General features: G+C 42.0%; 1 protein-coding gene across 2 annotated transcripts in view; it reads left to right on the forward strand.

The window, feature by feature from the left end:
- The window catches only part of LOC140718257 (alpha-1,3-galactosyltransferase 2-like), a 74,280-nt gene that overhangs the window by 42,629 nt on the left and 16,031 nt on the right, over positions 1-15,620 (forward strand). For both annotated transcript variants that reach the window (XM_073031763.1, XM_073031762.1), the window contains exon 3: positions 13,159-13,254. In XM_073031763.1, the coding sequence (XP_072887864.1) occupies positions 13,159-13,254 (96 nt within the window). The remainder of the gene's footprint in view (positions 1-13,158; positions 13,255-15,620) is intronic.

Below are 15,620 nucleotides of genomic sequence, written 5' to 3' on the forward strand. Positions count from 1 at the left end.
TGTTCTGCCACCCACAGATAGCCACTTGCTTTGGACAACTTTGCACTGATCAGTTAGCTGTCCCTCGAAAGAGTAGTTTGGCCCTCAGTTCAGAAAGTGCTGTCCATCACTGACTATTTTCCATAAACCTTTGCACATTTGACTTTGGGATCTAATGCATCCATATCCATTAAACTGTTCTTTGGAGCCTTGGTGGGGGGGGGGGGGGGGGAATGTTGAGTTGGGCTCTCAGAAGCGATGTTCATTGATTTGGAACATTTCAGCTCAGTGTCCAGCTGCAGAATTAGCAAATATGATTGTGGTTTGGAGGGATAACAATGTATACCCTTATCGGGGAGGTTCTCAAGTTGACCCTGGAAGTTTTTTTGTAATTTATTTTTTATTGTAGTTCATCATCAAACAAACATTTCCATAAGATGTATTTCAGATACTGAACATGTATATCATATAGTCATATATACCACAAATCTCCACATAATATTTATCTGAGGTATACACTTACAGAAAAGAGAGGAGAGGAAGAACAAGTGAAAGGAGAAAACTATGTACAAGTAGGGAGTGATATTTTTTACAACATTCACTGATTTGTGAGAATAAAATCAGGCCTACGAGGTGTTATGTAGTTAAACCATTTTTCCCAGTATGAATCAAATTGTTCCAACTTATGAATAACAGATGCTGTTATCTTCTCCATTTTGTAAATGTCCACTGTAATTTCCATCCATGCATTTAAGGTTGGGCTCTCCTGTGATAACCACTTCCTAGCAAGAGTCTTTTTACCAGCCTCCAACAGTATATTCATTAAATATTTATCTCTTTTCAACCGTTCTTGAGGTATATACTCAAACTATATGGTCTTACTTTCTAAGGGTATTTTGCATTTAAAGATGTCTTGTAGGACACTGTGTATCCCACTCCAATAATCTTTGATAACATGGCATTCCCAGAAAATATGATAATGGTTTGCATTTTGATATCTACAATTTCTCTAGCAAACAGGGAGGTTACTATCATAATAGGATTTCTGAGAGGGTGTAATAAAACATCTTATCAAGTTTTTCCACCTGAACTCCTTCCATTTTTGTGAACTGGTACACTTCCATTGATACCTCCATATTATTGTCCATTCTTCCTCAGATATAATTATGACCCTGGAAGTTTCATGTTAATCTAGTGTGAGGCTTGTATAAATCAGTAAGTTTGCAGATACTGAGGACTTGAGATATGAACTGAAACCGCTAAAAACCAGGATGACAGTTTCACGGTTTCTTATTATTTACCTGCACAATTAAAGATGTAATGACTCTTTAAAGGGTAGTCATAAGGGTTTGGTCCGGAATGGAGCATTTTGGCCATGAGGAGAGCCTGGAGAGAGGAGGGGTGGTTTTCTTGCAGCAGAGAATGCTAAGCGAGGAGATGATTGAGGCAAGTAATATTTGAGGGGTGTAGATTGGGTAGTCTGCAGGGAACTCTTTCCCCATTAGGAGAGGTAGTTAAACTGGAAGGCATGCATTTGGGGTAAGGGAAAAGAGATGTGGAGGCATGAGATGAATCTCTTTCATTCAGAGTGATTACCTAGCGTATGCTGCATGAGAGAGTGGTGAAAGCAAAGCCATGGGCAGCATTTAAGAAAAGCCCTTGATGTGCACTGAATTGCATTAGGGGGCAGATTCTGGAAGATGGGTTGGCATGGATGCAATGGGCTGAATAGTCTGCTTCCTTGCTGTATACCTCTGAGTGCCTAGATCAACAGCAGTTGCACGAGGAATTGAATTGACCTTATTTCTTACATGCTTCACATACATGAGGAGTAAAAATCTTTACGTTTCGTCTCCGTCTAAATGTGCCATCATAGCAATTTATAATAAATAGAATAGTCAATGTAACATAGAATACACTCAAATCAGCATGAGTTAATCAGTCTGATGGCCTTGTGGATGCTGTCCCAGAGCCTGTTGTTCCTGGCTTTTATGCTGCAGTACTGTTTCCCCGATTGTAGCAACTGGAATAGATTGTGGTTGGGGTGACTCAGGTCCCCAGTGATCCTTTTTGCACAATTCTCAATGATGCTGAGCTCTCTGGATCTTCTGCTGCCAGGGCGAGAGGCAGTGTCAGTGTGCCCTTTCCTAAACTTCACTTCTGTGATGTTGAAATGTGTGCATTTGAACTTGCTTTTAGTGTAGTGAAGAATCAAATATCTTAATCTCAGGTGGTGATGAGAGGGCGTACAGGAGTGAGATATGCCAACTAGTGGAGTAGTGCTGGAGCAACAACCTGGCACTCGACGTCAGTAAGACGAAAGAACTGATGTGGACTTCAGAAAGGGTAAGATGAAGGAATGCATACCAATCCTCATAGAGGGATCAGAAATGGAGAGAGTGAGCAGTTTCAAGTTCCTGGGTGTCAAGATCTCTGAGGATCTAACCTGGTCCCAACATACTGATGTAGTTGTAAAGAAGGCAAGACAGCTATAATTCATTAGGAGTTTAAAGAGATTTGGCATGTCAACAAATACACTCAAAAGCTTCTATAGTTGTACTGTGGAGAGCACTCTGACAGGCTGCATCACTGTCTGGTATGGAGAAGCTACTGCACAGGACTGAAAGAAGCTGCAGAGGGTTGTAAACCTAGTCAGTTCCATCTTGGGTACTAGCCTACAAAGTACCCAGGACATCTTCAGGGAGCGGTGTCTCAGAAAGGCAGCGTCCATTATTAAAGACCTCCAGCACCCAGGGCATGCCCTTTTCTCACTGTTTCCATCAGGTAGGAGGTACAAAACCCTGAAGGCACACACTCAGCAGTTCAGGAACAGCTTCTTCACCTCTGCCATCTGATTCCTAAATGGACATTGAATCTTTGGACATTACCTCACTTTTATTTTAATATACAGTATTTCTGTTTTTTCCACGTTCTTTTTCTAATCTATTCAATATATGTAATTGATTTGCTTTTTATTTTTTTTCTCTGCTAGATTATATATTGAACTGCTGCCAAGTAAACTAATTTCACGTCACATGCTGGTGATAATAAACCTGATTCTGATTAAGACTGTACCCACGTCATCATTGCAACTAGGTTTTGCATCATTGAATTTGCTTTTTATTCTGCTTTCAATTTTTTCTCTTGGTCCAAAAACAGTTAATTATTTATCCAAGTTGCTCTTGACCTTCTGAACTCATACAACTAGCACTGCTTGCTTCTCATCCAGTAAAATATTACTTTGAATTACACAATCCTTAAATATATGGTGGTTTTCATCATGCGCCTGCTGGTCCTTGTCAATTTTTTTTTAATAGATACACCATAGGAAGCATCCTGTCTCACAGATGAATGTAGCAACTGCTCTGCCTAAGTAAGACATTGAGAAACTGCAGTGCGTTGTGGACCCAGCTCGGCACATTACAAAAGCCAGCCTCCCTTTCATGTAGACTCTGTCTACACTTTTCACTGCTTCAGATAATCAACGACCCCTCCTGTCCTGCACATTCATTTTTCTAACACCCCCCCCCCCCCCCCATCGTGCAGAAGATGCACATCCCTTAAAGCACAAACCACCAGGCTCAAGGGCAGCTTTGATCCTTCTTACAGAGTGGTCTTTGTATTATATTACAACTCTGGTCTGGAGAAACATTGTTTCTGGCGGTTTCCGTATAAATATTTAAATGACAATGGACTTGATTGTATAATAAAATGCACTCACGACCTCACAATCTAGTTCACCTGCTCTGCGTTTTCTCTGTAATTGTAACAATAAATTCAGCATCACACACAAAATGCTGGAGTAACTCAGCAGGTCAGGCAGCATCTACAGAAACAAATAAACAGTCGACACTTAGAGCCGAGACCCTTCCTCAGGACTCATTTCTATGGATGCTGCCTGACCTCTTGAATTCCTCTGGCATTTTGTGTGTGTTGCTTTGGATTTCCAGCATCTGCAGACTTTGTGTTTATAGTATATTGTGTTCTTTTCCCTTGTACTGCCTCTGTTGTGAGATTATCTGCATGAATGACTAGCAGAGCTAAGATTTTCACTGTACCTCAGTACATGTTACAATAAAATGCGAATTACAAGAAATATCCTTTTTGAAGTAGTGATCTTTAACACCCTCTATCATTCAGGCTCTTTTCTGGCACTATAGCTGTCTTCTTAACCACTGACAAAGTTCTACAGGATCAATTATTTACTAAACAGTTACTTTGCACTAAAGTGGAGGAAGATTCTCTACTTTGTGGAATGGGGCCAGGTGGTAGAATGTTTGGTAATCCTTACAAAATTACGGAATGCTCTCTGCATCTCAGTACTCCCAGTACTAATGGATGTTTGCTTAATTGCCACTGAAGTGTTAGAATGAAAATCTTCTGAGAGCCTGTTTATCCTGTCTTTAATGTTCTTCATTTAAATTTGTTTTTTTGTGGATGTAAAAAAAATGTTTCTTACAAGGAGAGTAATCGCCAGTAGCTTCTGTTAATCCTGGTGCTGGGGATCTTGGAGAGAGAAAGATCACAGCCACATTTGCCACTCACGCCAAATGGAACCATTCCTACCTCGTATTAATGAGGTAGGGAATTCCCAAAATCGAGATAGTAGCCAGGATTCCCTTTTGTTTACTTGGGACACTATGCTGCTTAATTGGGGCAGGAGATGGTTGCTAAACACTTTCTAGGTAGTATCAGATGCACTTGCATGGCTGTTAGACTGTGCTTAGAACAAACAGTTTTAAAATAGTGACTGTCATGTGTGCTTGTGTTCAAATGTCAGTTATTTTTGTCACTGATAGTTGGCGAGGAATAAGTATGAAGCAATGCAGAATTGTTTGTGCCTGAATGCTTGATAGCGCAGTGAACAGAGATGCCAGAAGCAGCCATGATTGAAAATGAAATGATGAATTTGGAGATATTGACAATCATCTTCAAAGTTGTCATGAAAATGAAGATTTGGAGGATGCAGGCAGCGATAGCATTGTATGAAGGCAGTCCATTATTTGCGCTGGTTTTTGTTCATTTACAGTCAATCAAAAATCATAATATCCTCCAATAACTATTAAGAAGTAATACAGTTTTATAGTACTGTAGTCATATTGGTACTGTTCTAATTTGTTCTGTTTCATTTAAATAAATAATTTGTTGCCCAGTTAAACAGTAATTTTGTGGGTTTTTTAATATCTTTTAAAATATTTCCATGACGTTGCGACATGCACAGCTTAATTGGACCAAAACATACTCGTCCTGATGTGTCCCAATTAACTGGAATTCAGTGTATTAAGTTCAAATTTTCTGCTTTTTATCTGATGAAATGCAAGCCTGCACTTGGCAATCGAGGGATAGAGAACAAAGGCAACCTTTTTTTAAGCATTGTCTACAGGCAGAGAACAATTTCATTTGGGGAGGTGGGATTAAGTAACAAAAAAAAACTTGTGTTAACAAGATAATAAATGATTTAATGTCCATTTGTAGCTATTGACTTCCAAGCTGTAACAGTTACTTCAGTTGATTACATGGATTGCATGTATAAGTGACAATGTGTGTGTGTTTTTTAAATTTATTGGCAATGTTTGTCTGTACTGTACTGCAGTACATGTTTACCAGAAACTTGGCAGTTCAAGACCGAGGTACATTGAATCAATTGCATAGCAATGGGTCATTTGGGGCAACTGATCTACAGTCAGCCCTCCTTATCCGCGGGTTCCGCATGCGCGGATTCAACCAACCGCGGTTCGGGAAAACCCGGAAGTTCTCTCTCCAGCACTCGTTGTTTGAGCATGTACAGGCTATTTTTTCTTATTCCCTAAACAATACAGTATAACAACTATTTACATAGCATTTATGTTGTATTAGGTATTATAAGTAATCTAGAAATGATTTAAAAGTACAGGCAGTCCCCGGGTTATGAATGAGTTCCATTCCTGAGTCCGTCTTTAAGTCAGAACAGGTGTATCTGGTATTATTTAGCGTCAGTTAGTCAAATGTTTTTCTTAGTATGTAGTACATATTTTACCTTTCTATGCATATAAAACATTTAAGAAACATACGTATTCAATAATTAAACCACTGCATTGCTTAGTAATAATTGTAGCTTTCATCGGGGCAGGGCCTTTTACATGCTCCATTAAAATTGTTCCAATCGTTGACTGACTGTAGCCTAACGCTTTTCCAATGACTGTTGGTGTTTCACCTCTTTCCGATTGCTTTATCACTTCCACCCTATTTTCAATCGTGATCGTGATTATTTTTGTGAGCAGAAACACCGCGGATTCAGAGCTGCGCCGCCGGGTCATAACGTTCACCGCACTGAACATGTTAAATAAAATCCGGGGTTCCGCTGGCTCCTAAAGACCACCGCACTGAGCCAGGTTAAATAAGGGACTTGAGCATCCGCGTTTTCTCGTATCCGCGGGGGGTCTCGGAACCAATCCCCCGCAGATAAGGAGGGCCGACTGTATACTGTTCTCAGTACTGCACAGAAATCTCGTACCGTTGTTTAAATCTTGTGGTATATTCATGCCTCTTTTTATTAAATGCATCTTAACTATTGCCTCACCAACTCTTTGTGGAAACAAATTCCATTTTCTTATACCTCTTTATCCAGCTTTCCGATTGGGTCTATGAATAACCTCTCCCATCCCTCCCTAAGATTTCATTTGCAGTCTAGGCAAAAGCAACTACACAGAGAAATTACTTCTGCAGTTAATTCCCCCCCACTCCCCTCCCACTGAGGTCTAGAGCCAGGAGTTACTGCTTCATAATAAGGGTAGGTTGTTTCGGACTGAAATTTCTTCACTCAGATAGTGCTATACTGTATCTCTGGAATTCTCTGCTGTATTTGTCTTTGTGGAACAGTCATTGAGCCCGTTCAGAAGCGAGTTTGATAGGTTTCTGGATATTATGGGAATCAAGGGTTATTGGTGCGGTGCAGGGAAATGAGGCTGAGGTAGAAGCCTAGTCATGGTCTTGATGAATGGTGGAAAGGGTCAAATGTTCTTGTTCTAATTTCTTATGTTCTTAACTAGATTTTCCTCTCCGTTCATATGCCATGTACCCTCTAGACAAAACTTCGGAGGCCTGATGACCTGAAGCTGCATGGGTTGTTATTGAGGATAATTTTGCTGTCGTTGAACTTTTGCACTCTGATACGCCGTCTGGAGCTTGGGATTGGAATGTTACTCTAGTCACAGTAATAGCTGGCATGGGGGAGCTGGTTGCAGCAAGTTGAGAGAAAGGATTACTGAACTTGCACAATAAGCATACAACAGATAAATGCATTGCAGAAAACATCAGAACCAGGTTGATGCACAAAAACTTGATGCGGCCATGCATTAATTCGAAAACAGCACAAACATGGTAACAATTCTCAGAAATGCACAAACCACTGAAAATTGGCAGCCGCTCTATAAGGACATCATTAGCATTGAAATGAAAAGTAAATAAATGTTGCTGGTGTTTACTTAACATTAGTTGGACTTCAGTGTACAGTCCTGCCTGCAATTTGCTCTCTTGTATAAGACTAGTGCCAGAACTCTGTGATGAAATGGAAAAAAGATGAAGAATAAACTGAACACGAGGAAATCTGCAGATGCTGGGAATTCAAGCAACACACACAAAATGCTGGTGAACGCAGCAGGCCAGGCAGCATCTATAGGAAGAGGTACAGTTGATGTTTCAGGCCGAGACCATTCGTCAGGACTAACTGAAAGAAGAGATAGTAACAGATTTGAGAGGGGGAGGGGGAGATCCGAAATGATAGGAGAAGACTGGAGTGGGTGGGGTGAAGCTAAGAGCTGGAAAGTTGATTGGCAAAAGGGATACAGAGCTGGAGAAGGGAAAGGAACACGGGACGGGAGGCCTAGGGAGAAAGAAAGGCGGAGGGGAGCCCAGAGGATGGGCAAGGAGTGAGAGGGACAGAGGGAGAAAAGAGAGAAAGATGGGGAAAGTTATAATAATTACTAAATAAGTAAGGGATGGGGTACGAAGGGGAGGTGGGGCATTAACGGAAGTTAGAGAAGTCAATGTTCATGCCATCAGGTTGGAGACTACCCAGATGGAATATGCCATCAGGTTGGACACCTGTCCTTAAAATTAATTTCACTATTTTGTCCACCATTGAAGTTAAATTAATTACTTTTAACCTTTCCTCCCCTTTAAAGTTCAAAGTAAAGTTTATCATCAGAGTATATGCATGTCACCACATACAACCCTGAGATTCTTTTTCCTGCGGGCATTCTCCGCAAATCTATAGAACAGTGACTGTAAGCAGGATCAATGAACAACACACTGCAAATGTAAATAAAAAGCAGTGAATAACGAATCTGAAATAACAAGATAAAGAGTCCTTCGACTGAGACCATCGGTTGTGGGAACACCAGCAATAGAATGAATGTAATTATCCCCTTTTGCTCAAGAGCCTGATGCTTGAGGGGTGGTAACTGTTCTTGATCCTGATGGTGAGTCCTGAGGCACTTGTGCGTTCTACCTGATGGCAGCAATGGGAAAAGAGCATGGCCTGAGTGGTCAGAATCTTTAACGTGTGTTGCTTTTCTATGGCAACGTTTCCTGGAGATGTGCTCAATGGTTGTGAGGACTTTAACTGTGATGTACTGGGCCGTATCCACTACCTTTTGCAGGATTTTCTGTTCAAAGGCATTGGTGTTCCCATACCAGGCTGTAACACTTTCCACCAGGCGTCAATAGAAGTTTACCAAGGTTTTTGATGACGTGCCGAATCTCTGCAGATTCCTGAGGAAGTCGAGGTGCTGTCATGTTTTCTTTGCAGTTGTATTTATATGATGGGTCCAGGGCAGGTCCTCTGAGATGGTGACACCCTGGGATTTAAAGGTATTGACCCTCTCCACCTCCGATCCTCCGATGAGGAGTGGCTCATGGATCTCTGGTTCCTCTCTGCTGAAGTCTACAATCAGTTCCATGGTCATATTGGCACTGAGAGAGAGGATGTTGTTATTACACCACTGTGGTGAACTACATATACCTGTCTGGACACGCCCCCCTGCTGACTGCTCCTGTGGCTCCTCCCACTGACCCCGGTATAAAGGCGATTGAGGCCTGAGCCCTGCACTCAGTCTCCAGGATGTAGTATGATGGTCAACTACTGCTTGTTCCTTCTTCCAGTCAATAAAAGCCGATATCTCGCCTCACGTCTCAGAGAGTTATTGATGGTGCATCAACCACTCAGCCAAGTTTTCAGTCTTCCTCCTGTATGCTGATTTATCACCGCCTTTGATACGGCCCACAACAGTGGTGTTGTCAGCAAACCTGCAAATGGTGTTGGAGCTGTACTGAGGCGCACAGTCCTGGCTGTATCAGTGATAATGTGCATCACTGTAATATGCATGCATTTCTTTTAAGAACTTTTGGTACAACGCGGGATTATTTTTGCACTGTTGTGATTTTTATTGATTTGACCACGCCTTAAAGACTCTATTCACATTCTGATTTTCTTAAGCTTGTATGCTTATTGAGTTCCTCAGTGTTTTATTTTGGCTGTAGAATTTTCTAACCTCTGTTTGATATCATGTTTTGGTCTTTTGACATACTGACATGGTCATCTGCCGTCTGATTTCTAAGTGGACATTGAGGCTTGGTCATGTCCACTTGAACCCATGAACACTTGATAAAATTTCTGTTTTTGCACTACTTATTTTAACCTAACTGTTTAATATACATATAATTACTGTAATTTGTTTTTTTGTATTTATCACATATTGTACTGCTACCGCAAAGTTAACAAATTTCATAACACATGCCAGTGATATTAAACCTGATTCTGATATCTACATTTTCTTTCATTCCCTTAGTTTTTTAAAGTAAGCTCTCAATGTGTTATTGTCTGTTTTATGCATGCAAACAGATCTGTCGTCTCTTGCCTATGTGTTACCTCACCTTTGGTCCTGCAGAGACTTGGCAAATTCACAGAGCTAAGTGACTTCTAACTTTGTGGGGTGGAGTGTTTGTCTGGAGTATTTCATTGGATCCACCCATTACTGATATTGCCGTGAGCAGTTTGTGATTGATATCATTTTCAATATATAGTATAGAGTCAAGGTAATTAATGTCTTGGCTGACACCGTTGTTTATTAGGACACTTAAATGTGGTGCATTTTCACTTGCAACTGCTGAGGTCTGCCTCCCATTTTGTGGAGACATGTGGGCAGACCTTTTATTCCTTTATAATCACCTCCACCTTGAGCATTTTAACATGTCCCAATGTCATTTGCCTTTTTGTTTTAAAGTACTCATTCATCTTAAACCATTAAAAATGCTTGAAAGAGATACGTTTCTATTTTTTTTTAAAAATTGAGGTACAGCACAGAATGTGGCCTTTCGGCCCTTTGAGCCATGCTGTCCAGCATCCCCCGATTTAAAGCTAGCCTAAAGACGGGACAATTTACAATGACAAATTAAGCGATGTGCCTTTGGACTGTGGGGAGAAAACCAGAGCACCCATAGGAAACCCAGACTGTCACTTGCAGAGCGTGCAAATTCCTTACAGTGGGAATGGACACCAGGTTGCCTGAACTCCGTAGCATTGTGCTAACCACCACGCTATGGCTATGAGCAGCTTCACGTCCCCTGTGATTTTAACCTCCTTGCTCTTCATATTTGCTCTCCTCCTGAGTTTGGTATCATCCAAACTTTAAACTCAGACTCCATATAAACTCTCCAGCCCGTGCCCATGGCAGTCCTCTCAGCCTGCCACCCCACTAGAGCTCATTATTTCTGTCAGGTGAAAGCTTCTTTGACCTTGCCTTGTATTGCTCTCCACCGATGTCGTCGGTTCCTTCCTCCAGTCATTCCTACAGCAAGACTTTGTGTTTCTCAGTGGTCCAACTTTTATCCTGCAAGTTAGGACAATATTTCAGTGGCTAAATCATTCCATCATTTTCTGGTTCAGTGCCCATTAAAATTGTTGCTCCTTGCCATTTATAACCAATTATTTTGAGTACAACTGGATCTGACAGGAGAAGTGAATGAAGTCTTCCCTTGGAAAACAGTGTGTGGTTCCAGAATCACTGTGTAATGCAGAAATAGCCCAAGTTCTTTCTCTACACTAAAACAACTTCTGTCGCTCTCCCCCTGTTTTATCCACACAGAGCTCCTCACAATTGTGAGGAGCTCCACAAACTCTTTTGAGTTCAGTCAGCTTCCCCTTCCACTTCCCTCCTTCACCCTAGACCACTCGGCCAATGCCCAGGGCCTTCTTGCCTCGATCGCGTTTCCATCCAATCTTGACCCTCAACCTAAATACTCCTTTAGTAGCTCCCCCATCTCCCAAACTCACTTCCTGCATTGTCATCCTACTCCTGTTAATCACTCCTGATAACCACCAAACTTCTAACCTCCATTGTTTCCGAGATTAAATGTCCGATGTCTTTTCTCAGAGATTTAACTCTTTCCTTCAGATCAGCCATCCCTACTCTTTCCTCCAAAGGCTAGATAACCCTTACAGACAGTTTTTCATCAACTCTAGTGACATTCTTTGTGATTGCAAAAATGATAAACAGACCCTCTTCTCACTCTTTAAGCTGTCTGCGATCTTTGACATAATGGTCTACATAGTTGCTACTAATAGTCACTCTACGATCCACCGGGTTGAGATCATATTTACCTGAGTTAATTTCAATTAGAATCTCTTGCAGTGACTTCTTTACTGAAGTAAAAGTGAGGGCTGTGCCAGGGAATGCCCAGGGCAAAAATAATGAGGTGAACTGGGATTTGGGCAACTAACAAACTGGTATTTAAATGTTGAGGTGAATGGAAGATCAAGAATTGGATGTTTAGAACTGCATTTAAAAAAAAAAAATGCGATTGAATAGGAACAGCAAGAAAAGTGAACATCATCAGCAGATTTTTCTCTTGTTAGTGAATGGGAAAAGTTTTTATTTTCCAGAGGAGGTGCAGAAGGAAGCAGAGTTTGGGGATGGAAAAGGTACCACAATGGAGATCAATATGAGGAGGAAAATTGGAGGTAGCCTTCTGTGTAGCAGGATGGAAGTAACAAAACAAAAGAGGCCAAAGACAAAGAGATGGTTGTGAATTTTGTTTGAGAGCCCATGAAGATGTAAAGGTAGAATGATTGAAGGGAAGTGAATGGTGTGGAGAGATAGCACGAGAGACCTGAGATGGTTTAGTCTTTCTGAATTGAGAAGGCTGGTCGTGCAGAAGCAGGTAGTGGTGACCAATCAAGATGGCTTGGGGTAAAGTGAGTGGGCAACGATTTTAAATGAGAAGCAAAGGAAGGTGAGATGGTCAGTGGAGCAGAATATATGCAAGACATCCAGGCCTGTAAGTGGCAGATAGCATAAGATAAAATTAGACCTGGAGGGTTCATGTAGATTCAAGAGCCATCATCCCTTTGACAACCTCCTGATTTGGATGCATTCTAGAACTAGGCTGACAGGACTTGATCCGTTTGACAGGGGCAGAGTTAGGTGTGTTCATCATGAAAATATTTGAGTCTTGTCTGGCTCTGACCAACTCACCTGGCTCAGGAAACCTTGCCCACCAAAGGGACAGTGCTACACTGCAAACAGATGCCACACGTGCTTGGGATGGGCCCAGACAGCCACAGTCTGGCCAGGCCTTGGCTGGACTCCAGCTTTACAACCAAATGGGACTCAAATAAAGTCATGTACAGTGAAAGCTGTGCCCACAAGTAAACAGACAGCCTAGACACCAGTGCTGAAAAGGGCAGTGGTTGTACACCCATTGGCCATAGCTATAGGATCAGCACTGGGAGGTAAACTGGACCTGAAGAAAGTAACCAGATTAGTCCCAGTGGGAAGGAAGGTCATCGAGAGAAGCTTGTTAGGGTTTGAGACTTCAGATCCCAGGAGCAGCACAGGGGGAAGGTACTGACTTGCTAAAAAAAAAAAAGTTGACCCTCTGATTTGTGACAGGAGATGCGAGTAGAAGAGCTATGCTGAAATATAGGCTTTCAGATGTGTGGGTGAACTGAAGGGAGGTGTGATGGTAAGAGACCTAAAGAGGAAAGAATCGTGTCAGGTTGACGTCATGTTCTTGCTTACACTGCAGGCACACAGAGCTGAGAGCATCATTTCCTACCCAAGGTTAATTTCATGTGTTTTGGTCTCACTTACTAATATACTGCTGACCAGTCTAACTGTGTATTCAATTATTTGCTTTCAGGTTTGTAGAAGGATTCTTTCCCATGGAGAAATGTCATTTGCCCAAAGGATTAAAATTAAAACCTGGAAACCATGCAGACAATTATCTGGACTATTGGTACGTATTTTGTAAGCATTTATTAATCATTGGCAAATATTGTTTTGTTTTCTATAGATAAAGGTATTGGGGCTAAACTTTCTTTGTCTGACATCGCCACTGGTCTGTTCCTAGGATGTACTACTTGGTCCATAGTCACCTATCTCCACAGGCACAAGAGGTTCTGCAGATTTTGAGCAATGCAAGCAAAATGCTGGAGGATCTCAGCAGGTCAGTCAGCAAATATGGAGGAAAATTTACAATCTACTGGGTGAGACCCTTCATTGGGTCTCTGATTCAGCTGGATTCTGACGAAGAATATTGGCCTGAAATGTTGACTGTTTATTTACCTCCATTAGATGCTGTCTGACCTGCTGAGTTCCTCTAGCATTTTGTGTGTGTCTGTCTCTTGCTCAAGATCTCCATGGGGAGCCTGACTTCCAGTTCTTTGGTGTGGTAGGGGAAGGCTCTTAGTGCAGGAAGCAAGCTGCTCCCATAGACCAGCTGGTGGGACCATTTCTCCCCCGGATTCACGGGCAGACTGGATGGAAGATCCTGTATATCCTGAAGTCCAAGGTATCCTGAAGTGGGAAGGAAAACAGCCCGAGGTCATGGTACATATTGGTACCAACAAAATAGGCAGGAAAAGGGAGGAGGTCCTGTAAACAGACTACAGGGAGTTGGGAAGGAAGTTGAGAAGCAGGACCACAAAGGTAGCAATCTCGGGATTACTGCTTGTGCCAGGTGACAGTGAGTATAGGAATAGAGTGAAGTGGAGGATAAATGCATGGCTGAGGGATTGAAGCAGGGAACAGGGATTCAGATTTCTGGATCATTGGGACTTCTTTTGGGGCAGGAGTGACCTGTACAAAAAGGACGGCTTGCACTTGAATCCCAGGGGGACCAGTATCCTGGCGGGGAGGTTTGCAAAGGCTATCGGGGAGAGTTTAAACTAGAATTGCTGAGGGGTGGAAACCAAACCGAAGAGACGGAGGAAGAGGTGGTCGGCTCACAAATAGAGAAAGCTTGGAGACAGTGCAAGAGGGAGGATATGCAGGTGATAGAGAAGGGACGCGCTCAGACCAATGGTTTGAAATGCGTCTTTTTTAATGCAAGGAGTATTATGAACAAAGCGGATGAGCTTAGAGTGTGGATCAGTACTTGGAGCTATGGTGTGGTAGCCATTACAGAGAATTAGATGGTTCAGGGGCAGGAATGGTTACTTCAAGTGCCAGGCTTTAGACATTTCAGAAAGGACAGAGAGGGAGGCAAAAGGGGTGGGGCGTGGCACTGTTGTTCAGAGATAGTGTCATGGCCGTAGAAAAGGAGGAAGACATGGAGGGATTGTCTGCGGAGTCTCTGTGGGTGGAAGTTAGGAACAGGAAGGGGTCAATAACTCTACTGGGTGTTTTTTAAAGACCGCCCAATAGTAACAGGGACATCAAGGAGCAGATAGGGAGACAGATTCTGGAAAGGTGTAATAATAACAGGGTTATTGTGGTGGGAGATTTTAATTTCCCAAATATCAATTGGCATGTCCCTAGAGTGAGGGGTTTAGATGGGGTGGACTTTGTTAGGTGCATTTAAGAAGGTTTCTTGACACAATATGTAGATAAGCCTACAAGAAGAGAGGCTGTACTTGATTTGGTATTGGAAAATGAAACTGGTCAGGTGTCAAATCTCTCAGTGGGAGAGCATTTTGGAGATGGTGATCACAATTCTATCTCCTTTACCATAGCATTGGAGAGGGATAGGAACAGACAAGTTAGGAAAGCGTTTAATTGGAGTAAGGGGAAATATGAGGCTATTAGGCAGGAACTTGGAAGCATAAATTGGAAACGGTTGTTCTCAGGGAAATGTACAGAAGAAATGTGGCAAATGTTCAGGAGATATTTACGTGCTGAGTTCTGCATTGGTAAGTTCCAATGAGATGGAAAGGATGGTAAGGTACAGGAACCGTGGTGTACAAAGGCTGATGTAAATCTAGTTGAGAAGAAAAAAGCTTATGAAAGCTTCAAAAAGCTAGGTAATCATAGAGAGCTAGAAGATTATAAGGCTAGCAGGAAGGAGCTTAAAGAAAGAAATTAGGAGAACCAGAAGGGGCCTTGGTGGACAGGATTAAGGAAACCCCCAAAGCATTCTACAAGTATGTTAAGAACAAGAGGATAAGACATGAGAGAATAGGACCAATCAAGTGTCACAGTGGAAAAGTGTGTATGGAACCAGAGGAGATAGCAGAGATACTTAATGAATACTTTGCTTCAGTATTCACTATGGAAAAGGATCTTGGCAATTGTAGGGATGATGTACAGCGGACTGAAAAGCTTCAGCATGTAGATATTAAGGAAGAGAATGTGCTGGAGCTTTTGGAAAGCATCAAGTTGGAT

The sequence above is a fragment of the Hemitrygon akajei genome, chromosome 29 (genome assembly GCF_048418815.1).
Source record: "Hemitrygon akajei chromosome 29, sHemAka1.3, whole genome shotgun sequence".
Lineage (NCBI taxonomy): Eukaryota > Metazoa > Chordata > Chondrichthyes > Myliobatiformes > Dasyatidae > Hemitrygon > Hemitrygon akajei.